At 37.5% G+C, this 15,951-nt stretch overlaps 1 protein-coding gene across 1 annotated transcript; it reads right to left on the bottom strand.

Annotated features, from left to right (window-relative positions):
* Positions 1-3,238: 3,238 nt before the first annotated feature.
* On the bottom strand, positions 3,239-9,568 carry LOC139470842 (forkhead box protein L2-like). The gene is made up of 2 exons (XM_071253156.1): positions 8,195-9,568; positions 3,239-3,695 (listed from the first exon to the last, which is right to left on the bottom strand). Exons 1-2 carry the CDS (start codon positions 9,079-9,081, stop codon positions 3,692-3,694), a joined length of 891 nt encoding a protein of 296 aa, XP_071109257.1. The 5' UTR covers positions 9,082-9,568; the 3' UTR covers positions 3,239-3,691.
* Positions 9,569-15,951: the final 6,383 nt, after the last annotated feature.

Here is a 15,951-nt window from a genome sequence, read left to right as displayed (position 1 = left end):
GAAACGTGAGATCAAGTTAACAGATTTTTTTGTATTAGGCGAAACATTCGATCATGAATTATTCTCAGCTTTTTTACGGTGAATGCATATACCTTGAAATATATTAACGCTAGCTGTGTAAATAACCTAATTTTGTCGTTAAAACGGATGAGAATCGGCCTGTACTTTCTAAAATTTGTTCAGTCATAAATGCGTTCTGGAATATTAGCATTAAGATTTGGAATTATATAATGTTATAGCGCATGGTTATAATTGAAATGTTGTTCCCGAAATGCGTGTAGTACTGCAAGTAAAAGAGCACTGGTCGAGCCAAATCATAGAGTTCAAAGACATGGTAAAATGATTTTGAAATACAAAGTACATAAAGGAGTTCTAGAATTTAGAGGCCTTGATGGATGTGTTCCTTCTCCGAGAATGACGAAGACGTAGTGATAGAATAACGTGCGTACATCATAAATGATCCAAATGTTTAGGAATTACCGTTATGTCTGTTCAACCATTTCAGACTCTATTGCGTCACGTAAGCTACACGAACTAAATCACTTCAGTAAATGGTTACTTCAAGTTAATAATACTGAATTAAGGTTATCTACTGTTTCGTTATAAGGAAAAACAACACCAAATATATTTTTGAAAGTCTATATTATATGAGCATGGAAAGGAAAATAACTCATTTTACTTACTTTGGGAACAATTATTCAGAAAACTAGAAGAAATTATCTGTCGTTGTAAATAACAACCTTGGGTGAACAAAATCTGGTTTTGGTAATACACTAACTTCTAACCTTCCTTATTTATGTAAAACAAATTCATGTTTTGAAAGAAAAACGAAAGGTAATCGTCTTCCATAAGTCTAATCAACCCTTACTGAATCATGTCAGTCCCTGTAATTTATGCAAAGACTAAAGTTAATTATTATTTTTCGCTTCTACAATATCAACATTTCTTCGCACATTTTGACGGCCACAAATGCCAACTGCAAAAATATATATATCTAATTAGTATTTGAACGTAGCTACATGGAAAATCTTACAAGTATTTTCGTATTATTGACCCCAACAAATCAATTAAGCTAGAATGTTTACAACATTACCAAATATTTTTTTATAAACGTCTCAGGTTTACGCGCTGAAATAAATATGCATCGTTTTCACAATTTGCCGATGTCATGCCTTCGTTTTCAGTTGTAAAGACTTGAACCCATCTCATTTATTGGGGTGGTAAAAATGTATAACGTGCATGAATACATTAAGTGGCTCCCACTCCACGTGTACCAGCCCTAACGGCCAAACCTTCCTTGCAGACCGCACCACTCCCGGTGCGCTTTTGTGGTATTTCGCCATTGCAAATATGGATTGAGATTTGGATAGTCAAACTTTCTCCTGTCGAAGCGCTACGATAGTGTGTGTACAAACCGAAAATTCAAATGAGCGTCAAGGGGTTGTTGGTCGCCAGCAGTAGGTGTGAGAGTTTACAATATCAACAGACACAGCCAATTATTTTCAGCACCTAGTGTAAAAGACCACGTCTCTATTGATTTTAGTTATCAGAAGGATACATCGATTACAAATTTAAACAAGCAAACATTAAAAAGTGTATTGAAATATATGATAAACCACAAACAGTGAATGTAATTGGTGAAAATTATATTCACATTCAATATAATCAAGTGTAGTGTCAAAACACGAGAAGGAACTGGGAAATTGGGAACAACATGGTTATCACAATATATTTTTCCTAGTGAATAAGACCATAAAGATTTCGTTTGTCTCACTTCAAATAGAATTATCCCTGAAAGGAATAAGGTTAAAAAAACACGTAAATAACGAATATTTTTATATTTACAAAGAACCCGTCCATAATACACCAGGGGTCATTTTACCGTTACTTGAGCGGCAGATCGATGGTTCAACCCTCGCCCGCGTTATGTCAAAAGACGTTAAAGATGGTACTTGTTTTCCTGCCTAGCGTTCGGCATTGAAGAGATGAAACAAGGACTGATCGGCTGGACTAGTAAAAATCACACTTCCGCACCCACACGTCGCTGTACGAGTGCAACAACGTTAAACCCATTTTACACCCACCTAAACATTACTATGGTACCAATGAACATGTAAATTATTACGTCTTGCGGGTTTAGCAATAAACATTACGGTGAACAAGGAAGAAATCTGACACAGCGATACGACAGCCGTAATTCTCGATAGACCCCTTCGTAATGTTGGGCTCTCCGATCAGGCCATCGGTCCTTGTTAGTGCGTTTCTCATTTATCGCCGAACCGATATTGCAGACCCTTAAAAGTGTTTAATATCCCCGCTTGCATGTATATCATCCCGCCATGAATAAACATTGAAGAATAAGCCGTTCAATAAATAAATCTGTGCTGTACTTTATTGTATTTTAAAGGGGGTGAAGTAACTCTTATTGTTTGGTATTTGAATCTTTAAAGCTTTCAACACCAATACACCAATGCATGAGGATAGCACAATAATGATACAATGGTAAACCGGTTAAACAACCGATAACTTACCACAGTAATGGTCTGTTATCTTTTGTAAAATTTTCATTCGATCAACCGCTCCTGAGCTGAACACAAAGATGAGAAACACATAGCAGAAGTGCCTTCGTACGACCTTCCTACTACTTGTCATGTACGTCAGGACGTTAGAAAGTTATTCAGGTAGTTTTAAAATCAGCATGTCCACAACGATGTCGATCTATTGCTCCATCACCGACAACACTGCAGCTGAACTCTTCCCAAATACAATTGCAACATCGTTGATTCTATTTTCAGCATATTATTTAAAATCATGTACGTTAGAGAATTCTAAATCAGTTAGTTATTGTAATGCATTATTTAGGTAATAATCTTATTAAGCGATTAATCACAGTCGTATCCAATGCAATATCAGAATGGCGTCTCAGAAATGGCGACAAATTACCAGCGATAATGCAAAGTTTAGTTCCCATCCATACAACTTCCGGTTAATTAACACAATTGCACTAGTCGACCTAACAATCAAAGGTAGGGGACAATAGAATTGAAAAAAAAAAAGAAATTCTAAACCACATTTTTCCTCAACTCATTTCGCACCACCCACATTCATCTTAAACTATAAGCAAGTCCTCTTGAAGAAATTGATTTGAAAGATAAGACTCCCGCGGGGACTCCTTTAAAGATTTTCTCAATCTGAGCGGTCATATTAGTACGAAGAATTATGTTCAACTCCTGCGCTCACCTCTCGGAATCCACCAATAGAAGGACGCCCTATGGTTTTCATTTAGATCCGACACATATCTCCGAGTGCCAAAATTATCACTAACAAACATCAGTCTCGGCAATAATATAATTATTTATTGACAAACTCAATTCAAAAGTTCTCAGTTGAAATATGTACCTGGTGGCGTTTGTAAAGAAAATCAGAACACCACTGTTAAATGTGTCAAGCATAAGAACCCTGTACCATCCGAGAAAAATATATGTAATAAATGAAAATAACCCAGCTTTTTTTTAGCTAGGACGTCGCTTATATTTCCCGGAGTGTCCACACCGCAAATTTGCAACAATCACACATCTGAATACATTTGCTTCTTTCAAGTAGTTTTGGACTTGAATCAACCAGATCCATGACAGACATTGGTGTGCCTGCATGTACTAGCTCTCAGGCAAGACTGGTAATCCATCTTTGGCTATCTGCAAGAAAAGAAAAGTGTATTTGAATAACCTTATCCATGCGAAAAGAATACTGAAGATCACTTTCATCGGATTTTGTTCAGCCTCGTCATCATTACTTATATTTGTTAAATCCGGCCATACCAATTTTGCAATTGCACACCAGCTACGCTGAACTACACTGGGTAACATATTCTCTTGTAAGTACGTGTCAGCTAAATATCTTTTTATGAGAAGCGTGGTAGTTTCAGTTGTGCCTTATGTTCTGGGGAGCCTTGTCGAGTGACAGTCAATGTATCTGAATCCACGTACATGCTATCATTATGTGTTATGTATTTGTAAATGCGTACACTTCTTGAATTATTTTACCGGTAGGATATGTAAAATTGTTACCATATGGGACATAATGTAATGTTTTATGTCAGCTCATTAACTAAATGTAATAACGTATGTCCACGGCCAGACCGCTACATGAATGTGTGCACATGAGATACAAGGGAACGTGCTGATCAGGTGTGCGTGACAGTTCATATATGTCTCACTGAAACGTTCATCAAATTACTTTGGAACATCAAGGTGTGAAGAAGGAAATTTAGTTCCCCAATTCACTCTTTCAAAGATCCACGAAATTCGTCACAAGATTCATATTCAGGTCTGCAAACAATATATTGCTCAAACATAGCTGCGTGGCATGTCAAGTAGTATTATCAGTGGTAAAACATTCTTAAAATATGCATACGCACAATATCATTCTATTCTCTGTATCCATATTGGTTAAAATTGGAACATAGTTTCAGTAAATCTTTTGATACCTGCTGTTGTTACGCCGGTGTTAAAACGAGTTATTCCATCAAAAAGATACATATCTGACACAAACATATGTAGGTATTCACGCTACGATATAAAATAAGATTTATAGCCCACAGATCTAGTAGAAAGATCCATCATTTCAAGAAAACCGCCCATCTGCGAAACCACATGTAAAAACACCCAAAAAATGGTAATGTGAGTGTTTTTGCGTTGTTTAACAAGCACTAGCAATGTTAAAACAATATCGTAGCCATTAACATTACAAGCGTAGCAAAGCTTAGCTTGTAATAATAGCCCGTTGTTCAAACGATAATCGTTTTTCGGTATGTTAAAGAATATCAATCCTCTACACTTCTGCATCCAGATAAGCACAATTCGCCATTTTGCGTTCTGAAAAGAAGAGTGAATAAACACATTCCAAATAAGTTGGTTGGTTGGTTGGTTTGTTGTTTACATCTTTAGGAAACCGGCATAATTGCTAGTTATAGGGGAGTGTACTGTCGTTGTTTTAATGATTGAAAGTATCGTCCTCGTGTATTGGTGACAATGACTACGATGTCAGTTATCAGTTTACAGTAACCTAAGAGATCGGTATGTCTGTTAAATCATTATCTTATACCTACCATTATCACCAACATTTGAATTTGTATTCTTAGTACACAAGGAAATTCTTGTTCATCCTGACTGCTTCTCACAAATAATATTCCGAAATTTGTGTTTGGTTATTGTTTAACGCCGCACTCCAGCAATATTCCAGCTGTACGACAGCGGTCAGTAAATAATCGAATCTGGACCAGACAATCCAGTGATTGACATCATGAGATTCGATCAACGCAATTAAGATACGATGAGATGCATCAACCAAGACACCGAGCCTGACCACCCGATCCCGTTTGTGGCCTCTTGCGACAAGCATGGGTTGCTGAAGATCAGTTCTAAGCCGGATCTTCAAGGGGTCTGAAATGCATTTGTAGCAGTGGTTTTTTTTGAAACACATTCTTCATACCCTTGACAAAAACCCATGCGTATTGATTAATTGATAAAATAAATCGCTGATATTTATGCTTCAAACGTATTCAACGTGTTTAATACATAATGAAATTGGAGAATTCACGATTAAACTTTTCTCGAAAGGAAGGGATTCCATCTTTTCAAGAAAATGAATTATTTTCATCAACTATTTGAGTGCTTATGGTAAAATACGATTTACCTCGTTCATGCTGCAATTGTGATGTGTGTGAATTCAAAACTTCTTCATCGTAAATTGTAAATGAAAAAATCTGTGCTTCTCATCTGTTAACTCTTTTTCACGAGGCTTATTTTACAGTTGGCTAACTCTGTAAAGGACGTTATTGCGAACGAGATATTTTATTTTATTAACACTAATTTCATAGTTCATTTGTACAATTGATATTTTATGGAAACGGCGCATTTGAACGATATACACATGAAATTATAAACGGGGAGAGGAGAATGGACCTCATTGAGTTATCATCCGAGATAAAACAAACAGTTCGAGTGAGACGACCTCAAATTTTAAAACACTAGCTTTTTCTAATAAATGAACTCAACCTGCACTTATCAATATTATCATCATATTTTAAAGATGAACATTTCTTTTGTAATATTTTCGCGAATCTCAAAATCTTAATAACATTGGTGTGCTATAAAAATGATAGGAAACTGCGGACAGTCGGTTGAAAGTATGTTGCAGTGTGTTTTACGCATCATTACATGTCGTGCATCGTACAACTAATGTTTATAGCAATGTTAATATCAGCAGTTACGCGCGTGACGTGGCGTTAGTTTCAAATGTCAAACAAGCAATAACTGTACTGTTACAGACAATTAAAACTTTGTGATATAACCCAAACAATTCGCATCGTGGGTCATGTTTCGTTCTGTAGGGTTCAACCTATTCGTATTCCCGGCACCAGCACAGAACACATGCGTGTTTCGCGTTATCGCGTTGGGAATCTAATTTCACGTGTCACAACCTCTGTCCACTTAATTTGACACTAAAGCTCATCTCATCATTTCAACCGAATTAAATACTTTTCACCGTAAGTCATTTTAAACATGTTCCCACACTAAGATCTGCGGTCTGGACCACTGGGCCGTAGCTGCCCCGCGAGGGAAGCATTACCGTGGAATATTACTCTGGGGAAAAGTGCAGTGTTCAGAAAGTTCAGAAGGTTCTGTGGGTCAAAATGGCATCACTTTTAGGGTATCTGAACGCGGCATGTTTATTCATATTGCTGTGTCAGGACCTCTGTAAACAAATGTTGATACATAAGTAATGGTAGTCTGAGAACGACTCTTGGTGTGTTTTGTTCGCAATTACATTAGTGGGCAAGAATTCACAGCCGTATGATCACTGATGGGATTTACAAACAATTAGTTTGTTTAAACTTTCTTATGCTTGTGCACTTTTTTTTTATTTTGGCGAACGTCCGGAATGGGTAACCAAGTTCTTGGTCGAGTAACTTGAAGTTAGAATATTATAATGTCTTAAACCAGCTGAAACAAATATCATAGTAATCAATCTATGAGTGTTGTCATCTTTTCGTCACGAATAGGAAGTCCAAAGTAACGATTCTAGTAACGGTATACCTTGTATTCACTGCATGTGGCTAACACATTACGAACATACAGGCATTTACTGTTGAGCGTCAATGTATTTGAGGTAAACGTTACGTGGACTAATGGTGTTATCCAACTGGCAAAACAAATCGCAATATTACAAATAAGAGTAACAAAAATTGATTGTTACATTTATTCCCTATGCTGGTTGAATTATTTTCTGTTCTTGATTCTAACAAAACAAATGTCAACGCCGAACATGATAATGCCTATACTTATTTGAATTTGCATTCAATGAAAATACGGACAAAAAATTACTAATTACTGTAAAGATGTTTGCGATTTGTTGTGTTTAAGGTTTGAATGCAGCAGATATGTAGCAACGTTGCATTGAGTTGTAACGAGTATGCTTGTTGTGTTGGTATATTCTGAAAAAAAGTACTATTCTTGTTGGCAACTTGAAATAGATTGGACTGCTTTATTTTATATGCGTATATGCCATCGCCCCTTCTTCGTGGTCCAGTGCTTTTCTCCCCAATTAAATGTTCAGATAAGCTGGATTGGGTGAAATTTGGCTAACCTCGCCCGTTTCAGCCTTCCGGGGTCGCAGAAAACGAACACCCCGGCGCGATGCTAACTAGCTGATAATTTTACAGCTTGTGATAAAAACAAAGACTCGTCGCGGTCAGAGTTTCTAAATATTTATTTTTGACGTTGCCGCAGTCATTTAAACCTTTTTCAAGTAAATAAAGTCCATAATTTACCAGGCCTAGCAAATGTGGAAAATAAGTAGAACGTTGAGTAGAAAAAGGTCATATGCTCAAATGAAACATTCTTAAACATTAGAAGTGATCTATAACATGGTTATAGCTAAATATTTATTTTCAAAGCGCAATTGCGAAATAATGTACGCCTACCGATCTGTTACTGTATGTATTAGCATCTTATTTTAATCAGCGTGATTAAACAATGTATGTCACAACGGAATCATGTGGAAGCTCAAAATCTTTACACTCATGTGGAACTTTCACAAATCGCACATGTGCATGTGGAAATACGAGTTGGAATTTCTAGTCATTTACATTCATGTATTTATTGAAATCAAAAAGTAAATGTTTAGAACTTACCTGTCAGTCCAATAAGTGTAATGCATAGGACTGAACGACGACTCGCTTTGCTGTCGACACGGAAAGGCAAAAGGTCCTGACGCCCCAGGAACAGAACTGTAGTCGTTGAACTGGTGGGGATAAGGCGACGGCGATGGCGATATTTGCATGCTTGATTGCATTCCAGGATAAGCATTAATTGAGGACGGCACCCGTTGACATGACCCGTAATTATTTATTTGTGACATCCCAACATTTGATGAAGAATTAGGTGCAAAACTCCAAGGAGAATATTGTGAATACTGGGAATATGGAGGGCTGAAATAGTTTTTCGTCAGTGTAAGTTGATTAAAGGCGCAACTGGAGTCCGCGAAAAGAGGTTTGGGGAGCGATATTGCGGCACGATAGGGTCTCTTCATTCGCCGACGCCGCCTGTAGTTCCCTTTCTCAAACATGTCTTCAAATGCCGGATCCAGGGTCCAGTAATTACCTTTTCGCTCTCCACCACCCTCACGAGGCACTTTAACAAAACATTCATTCAAACTCAGATTATGTCGTATACTGTTTTGCCATCCCTTTTTGTTCCGTTCATAGTACGGGAATTTGGAGATGATATACTGATAAATGCCACTGAGTGTCAATCGCTTTTCGCTGGAATCTTTAATTGCCATGGCAATCAGAGCTACGTAGGAGTATGGCGGCTTTTGATTTGGGTCGGAGTGATTTTCAGCATCTTTTGACATGTCAGATTTCGTATCTTTGGCATCATTACTCTTCTTCTCAATGAAATCCTCTTGTAATTTTTCTGTTTTCACAATTTTGTTATCAATTTGTGAGTGATCGTTTTTCATTGCTAAACCCGAAACATAGTCGGAATTGACGGGAACTTTGTAATCCAGGTGGTCCATGTTGAATTGATTCAGTCTTGTCCAAATGACTGACTAATGACGGCGAGCTGCGATCTGACTAAATAGCTTGATTTATGACCTGTCGTGACACCGTACATGCAAATCAGTTAGTTTACATGAGCTGGGGGGATTGTTTATATAACTTCTGCCCGAGTTATTTCACGTGGGTTCCAATGGCTAAAGCACTAGCCCTTTAGTCACTTTTCATCGCCTCCCATGGTGTAGTATAAATCCATTTAGTGTCAATCCCAACAGTGATGATATCTGGACAACTGCTTTCAATTGAGTCCAGTAGGAAACTGTCCAACTTCCCAAGCCGCAAAATAGTAAGTGTAAAGCTATGTTGTCGTTTCTGCCTTTTCTCCCCGTCGTTTCCGGTAAACTTGAAACGAGTTTGACTTTCAGTTTTCGGATCAGTGCAAATTGCTATTTCTTACACGCATGGTGAAGAAAATGAAAACACTTCGCTGATAAATAGTCGCTTCGAACTTACACTTCTCACTGGCAGAGGCGGACAGGGGGAATTTCATTTACGGCAGTCCAGGGAATCTAGCTGTCAGTCATATTATTCCTTCGGTTTGTTTGGTCGTGCTCAGGAGGCAGCAGCCAATTGAATTCTTGCATCGACAGCGAAGTAGCCGAATCACGATAAGCGACGCCCCGCCCATTTGTCGTAAAGCAAACCCATTCGTAGTGTCAAGAGTACATCGAGTTTAACTTGATATTCAATTTAACTTGACTTCAATTAACTATATATTCTTTTATATAATTTTATTGAAGGAAAGATAAAGGATGACACGCCGGCCGACACTCATAAATATTTTTTCTTTTCTATTTCGGGTTCAAACATGACATATAAAACATATCCCTTCCACCGTCGACCAAATTACATTTTTTTTAATTTTGTTTTGTTTTTCTTCACCTCAAATGAATATTTCAGTAATTACTGAATAACACACTAAGTAGAGACACAATGGAGGTGCCATGTAAACACATTATTATTCGTGTTCCGGGGCGAAATGCGTATGAAAGCATCTTTGGGTTAAAAGCGTAGCTAAAGATGTTGGGTTTTTTACTCTTAATTACGAGTTCTTCAAGTCATAATAACGAGTTACATAAGTAGTAATTACGAGATTAAAGTCGTTATTAAGACGTTTTAAAGCCCTAATAACGAGAATATAGTCGTAATACACGATGTGTGAGATATTCTTCATCAATGACATGTGGACCAACCTGCAAACAAAATGCAACATATTTTATTTCAACAATAACTTTCATCTACATGTATTTACAGTCACTACCTGTTAAATCATATATTGGTATAACAGAAATTGTAAATGCTATTCTCGTTTATGGCCAATAGGATTATAAGATTATAGATTTGTGCTTGTACATATAAATTGTTTTGTATTGTTTGTTTTTTTAACGCCGCATTCAGCAATATTACAGCTATATGACGGCGGTCTGTAACTAATCGAGTCTGACCAGACAATCCAGTGATTGACATCATGAGCATCGATTCACACAGTTGGGATACGATGACATGCATCAACCAAGACAGCTAGCCTGACTACACTACCCCAGATCTTCACGGGTCTGTACATATAAATAACATCATTGGTATGATTTCCTTGCTTCTTTTTAAATTTCTTTTCATGTCAGTGTTTCTTTGGCTACATTAATATTTGTTGTCGTATGTTTTTCATTTTAATTTCTGCTAATGTTGTCATACATTATGTGTGCACAGCCAACTGTCCTTATCTTTGCTTGGAGAGATATTGTCCTGATTTACAAGAGTTTCACATTAAAGTAATATAACTAATCTTAAACAATGTTTTAATATTACTAATTTGTAAATTATTCTCATAATAACGACTTTAAAAACTCGTAATAACGGCTTTCAACAACTCGTGATATCAACTATACTCTCGTCATTACGACTTTTAAAAATAACATTTTTGGCTACGGTTTTGACTCCAATAGCCTTTCGTAATTACTTTTCACTCGAAAACAACGAAAGTATCTTTCAAAAAGTGAGGTACAGGTTCGGTGTAATCCAGTGTCACTTAACTAACCCGGGGAGAGTACCCCTCACTGGTCGTGGACAAGGAAACCAGGGATGAGTCCATGTGCGTGGTGGAGACCCAGGACAACTGTACATTCTTAAGGAACCGATGTCTGAGACTAAAAATTGACGTGTGTCCTAGCAAAACAAAATGACACAATATCCGCCGATCTGGAATAATATTTCTCGTCGCTGAATGTCAGGAATTCATGTCCTATGAACAATTCCTGCAGGACAATGACTACTGTTACACATATGTAAGAAACACAACATCTTCGAATACAGCACAGTGGCTGTGTTATGTACAAGTTAATTTTTTAAGCATGTTAAATGTGGCATACCGTTCACTCAATATATTCGTATTTTGTTTATCTTTGTCTATTTCATAAATCAGTTGGTTTGCCATTTATAATTTTAAACTGATGCTCAAACTGGATATTTATAAATTTTGAATGTGTCATAAATTAATATCTGAATATTGTTATTTGGCTATGTTTATATTATTTTTAAGAAATTTGTGAGGCTGTAATTTTACTTAAGAACCGGATACCTGAGAACTTCGCTCATAGAAGGGTTTACGTATCTGAACTAAATCCTCCTCCATGAACGCATGAACTTTCACAAAGTTTTACATGTTTGGAATTGAAACAATTAAAAATGGGTAACATTATGTTTTATTTAAAAAGTATCACAATACATCTCGTAAGCCATATGTGACATCATATACCCTCACTTCCTCTCAATCAAGTCGACCCTAGAAGATCCGGGTTAGAACCCAGGCTATAACAAACGACCATGCTTGTCGTTAGAGGTGACGATCGGGATCAGGTGGTCAAGGTCACTGACTTGGTTGCTCCATGTCCTCCTATCCTATTTGCGTAGATCGATGCTGATGACATCAATCACTGGATGGTCTGGTCCAGATTCAATTATTTACAGATAGCTGGAATATTTGTGAGTGCCGCGTTATACAACAAACAAACAAATCTAATTCAAGTCGTGCTCTGGACTTACAAGTTTTCAAAAAGTTGGTGGTGAAGGACGTCTAAGAGTCAATTAAAATAGGCGCACCATCCTCTAAACAAATAGGGACTGTAACTACAGGCCATTTGATTGAGAGAATCAATATGGAGATGGAACACAAATCCGGAAACATGTACACGACACAGGAGGATGGAAACAGAACACAGATATGTCGTCACATGACACCAAGGGTACCCCAATTCGGGCATCCGAAATCAATTTAATTCAAATGTCAATCCATATGTCAGTTGTCAACGTGTACGTGAAGCAGTAAGGATGATTTGATAAAATACGAGAGAATATCCCTGTTGTAATTGAAAAATCGGTCAAACGGCAAATATGCAAACGTTTGCCTTCAGTAAAATCAATACAATGGGAAACGCGTGTGGGCTAAAAAGTCAACATGTATACCAGAAAATATAACTAGACGAGCGTCTTTCAATCAAAAACCCAATTATAAACGGAAGTGCTGACTGATCTTTTCGCCCTGGACAACTATTACAGTGCCTATGATATGGAAAAAAGTTACATCATATAGCAGATGAACGTGATGCGTAAGAGATCATGTGTGCCCGTTCGAGGTTTCGTACAAAGAGTAAACAAGTAACGAGAACTGATTTTGTTCATGACATAACAGAATGACGTTTAACAACACTACTCTTACCAATAAAATATAAGGTGATGACCCTGTTTATGAGGAATGTCATCAACACAACAATGTTATGTGCTTCGTTCGTACAAAACGCCTTCATTACACATTCTTTGCGTCCCTGGAACTCTCTTAATCACGAAGTGAAAGCAATAACATCTCTGTCATATTTCATAAACGTAATAACATTGAAACCAATAATCATAATTCCTGACAACTTAGTGGGGAAAATATGAGCAGGTACATATTACACACATGGCAACTGTATTTACATCAATACTGACCTGTACAGAGTAAACGTATCTGATCAATTTCTTGTAATTCTTCATGCGAAAAATTTTCAAAGTGCACATGATTATTGTCTTGAATGTACAAATTACTAGCTATATAGATAAACTCTGTTGATTCTTACTTATGTATAAATTATTCTTTTTTTGGCAATGTGGAATCATGATATGACTATCGGAATCATTTGACTATGGTGTATTTAATACTTTGAATACATGATAGTCAAGCGATTCCGATAGTCATAATTAATACTGTAATTACACACTACCATGTTTCTGTTTCTACTAATGTTTTCAGTTCCACTTTTAGTGAGTGAGTGAGTTGGGTTTAACGCCGCTTTTAACAGTATTCCAGTTATATCGCGGCGTGTCAGCTTAATGTTGGAGGAAAGCCCGAAGTGATGCAGGTCAATATTTATAATACGTTTACCACTTCGGTGAAACCCACGAGCACGAGTATGGTGCTGACAAACCTAGAAACATAATCGGGGCGAACCCACAATCATAGGTTTCTGGCGAGCCCAGGCGACGCAACTCTGCACAGCGAATCGCGGCGCCTTAGACGACTGGGCCACCAGTGCCCCAGTTCCACTTTTAAACAGATAATGTATTTATTTAGTATCATATTAAACAGTGTCATCCTTAGTTAAATTACCACTGGTATAGCTATCAAAGTCTTAAATATATGCACGTTGTAAATATGTTTGTTTGTTTGTTTGTTGTTAACGCCGCGCTCAGCAATATTCCAGCTATATGACGGCGATCTTAAATAAGGGAATCTAGACCAGACAGCCCAGTGATTTTGTAAATATTTGTACATATTTGATACAAAGCCAAATTTCATTGATGGTTAATGTCTTGATTGTTCCATACGGAGAAGATCGCGTAAGTGGATCACTTTCATCCAGTCGATGTTTAAACAAAACTCTTGAGTATCTTAAAGGAAAATGAAATTACTTTAAGCAGCCGATACATCTTAACTACAGAAACTCATTCTTGTCAGACTTTTTTTATGAACAATAAATGTTTCATAACACATTACCTCGTGTACTACATGGTTTCGGAGCAATTCCAGACACCCGTGCATTGCTCGTGCTTTTGTGACATTGGTCTGTGACGGTTGCTTGTTTGACATCTCACGTGGTATCCGTGATGCACATGCATCGATACACATGTCAGCATCAACATTGGCAGCGTTTTTCGTTTGCAAGCACTTTGATTTGAGGTCAAGTCGAAATCACATGGGAACACTCTCTTTTCGGTGTACTAAATTTCGTTACAGTACAACAGTTCATCATTCATCTTGATAATGTCATCTTTGGAGACGACAACAGTTAATCGCTGGGAGCTTTTAGGCATTCCATTCCTTTGAAATAAGAACAATATGAAACTAAAAAGGTGTTGCAGGATGACAAGAAGCTGGCTTTCATTGATGAAGCAAATCCTACTTATACGACATATGTACTTTGTTTACTGTCGTATTTCACTTCATCCGATGTTTGCGTCCCTTGGGCACGCCAGAAACCTATGATTGTGGGTTCGAATCCCGGTTCTCCCCGATTGTGTTTCTAGCACCTTACCCGTGCTCGTAGGTTTCACCGAATTGGTAAACGTCTGAGACCTGCATCACTTCGGGCTTTCCTCCCACATAAGCTGACACGCCGTGATATAACTGGAATACTGTTAAAGCGGCGTAAACCCAACTCACTCACTCACTCATCCGATGTTTATTTCTGAAAGAAAACATCCTCTGCAATGTTGGTTGGTTGGTTCGTTTGCTGTTTAACGCTGCACTAAGCAATATTCCAGCTATATGACGGCGGTCTGTAAATAATCGAGTCTGGACCAGACAATCCAGTGATTGATATCATGAGCATCGATCCATGTAATTGGGATCGATGACATGCATCAACCAAGTCAGCGAGCCTGACCACCCGATCCCGTTAGTTGCATCTTACGACAAGCATAGTCACCTTTTACGGCAAGCATGGGTTGCTGAAGACCTATTCTACCCCGGAATCTTCACGGTATGTATACATTGATAAGTATGTATACTCTGCAATGTATACATACTTTTATTTAATGGGCTAGAAGTATAAACTGTTGTCGCTCACTATGTTATGGTATATCAATGTGCTGGTGTTCACTATGTTATGATATATTGAAGTGTTGGTGTTCACCATGTTATGATAAACTGAAGTGTTGGTGTTCACTATGTTATAATATATTAAAGTGTTGGTGTTCACCATGTTATGGTATATTGAAGTGTTATGTTCACTATGTTATGATATATTGAAGTGTTGGTGTTCACTGTGTTATGGTATATTGCAGTGTTGGTGTTCACCACGTTATGGTATATTGAAGTGTTGTGTTCACTATGTTATGATATATTGAAGTGTTGGTGTTCACTATGTTATGGTATATCATGGTGTTGGTGTTCACTATGTTGTGATATATTGCTGTGTTGGTGTTCGCTATGTTGTGGTATATTGAAGTGTTGTGTTCACTATGTTATGCTATATTGAAGTGTTGGTGTTCACTATGTTATGCTATATTGAAGTGTTGGTGTTCACTGTGTTATGCTATATTGAAGTGTTGGTGTTCACTGTGTTATGCTATATTGAAGTGTTGGTGTTCACTATGTTATGATATATTATAGTGCTGGTGTTCACTATGTTGTGATATATTGCTGTGTTGGTGTTCGCTATGTTGTGGTATATTGAAGTGTTGTGTTCACTATGTTATGCTATATTGAAGTGTTGGTGTTCACTGTGTTATGCTATATTGAAGTGTTGGTGTTCACTGTGTTATGGTATATTGAAGTGTTGGTGTTCACTATGTTATGA

Source organism: Haliotis cracherodii, unplaced genomic scaffold (assembly GCF_022045235.1).
Source record: "Haliotis cracherodii isolate W230 unplaced genomic scaffold, xgHalCrac1.p SCAF_21, whole genome shotgun sequence".
Classification (NCBI taxonomy): Eukaryota; Metazoa; Mollusca; class Gastropoda; order Lepetellida; family Haliotidae; genus Haliotis; species Haliotis cracherodii.
The sequence above is the reverse complement of the archived record's forward strand: the minus strand, read 5'-3'. Positions and strand labels throughout refer to the sequence as shown.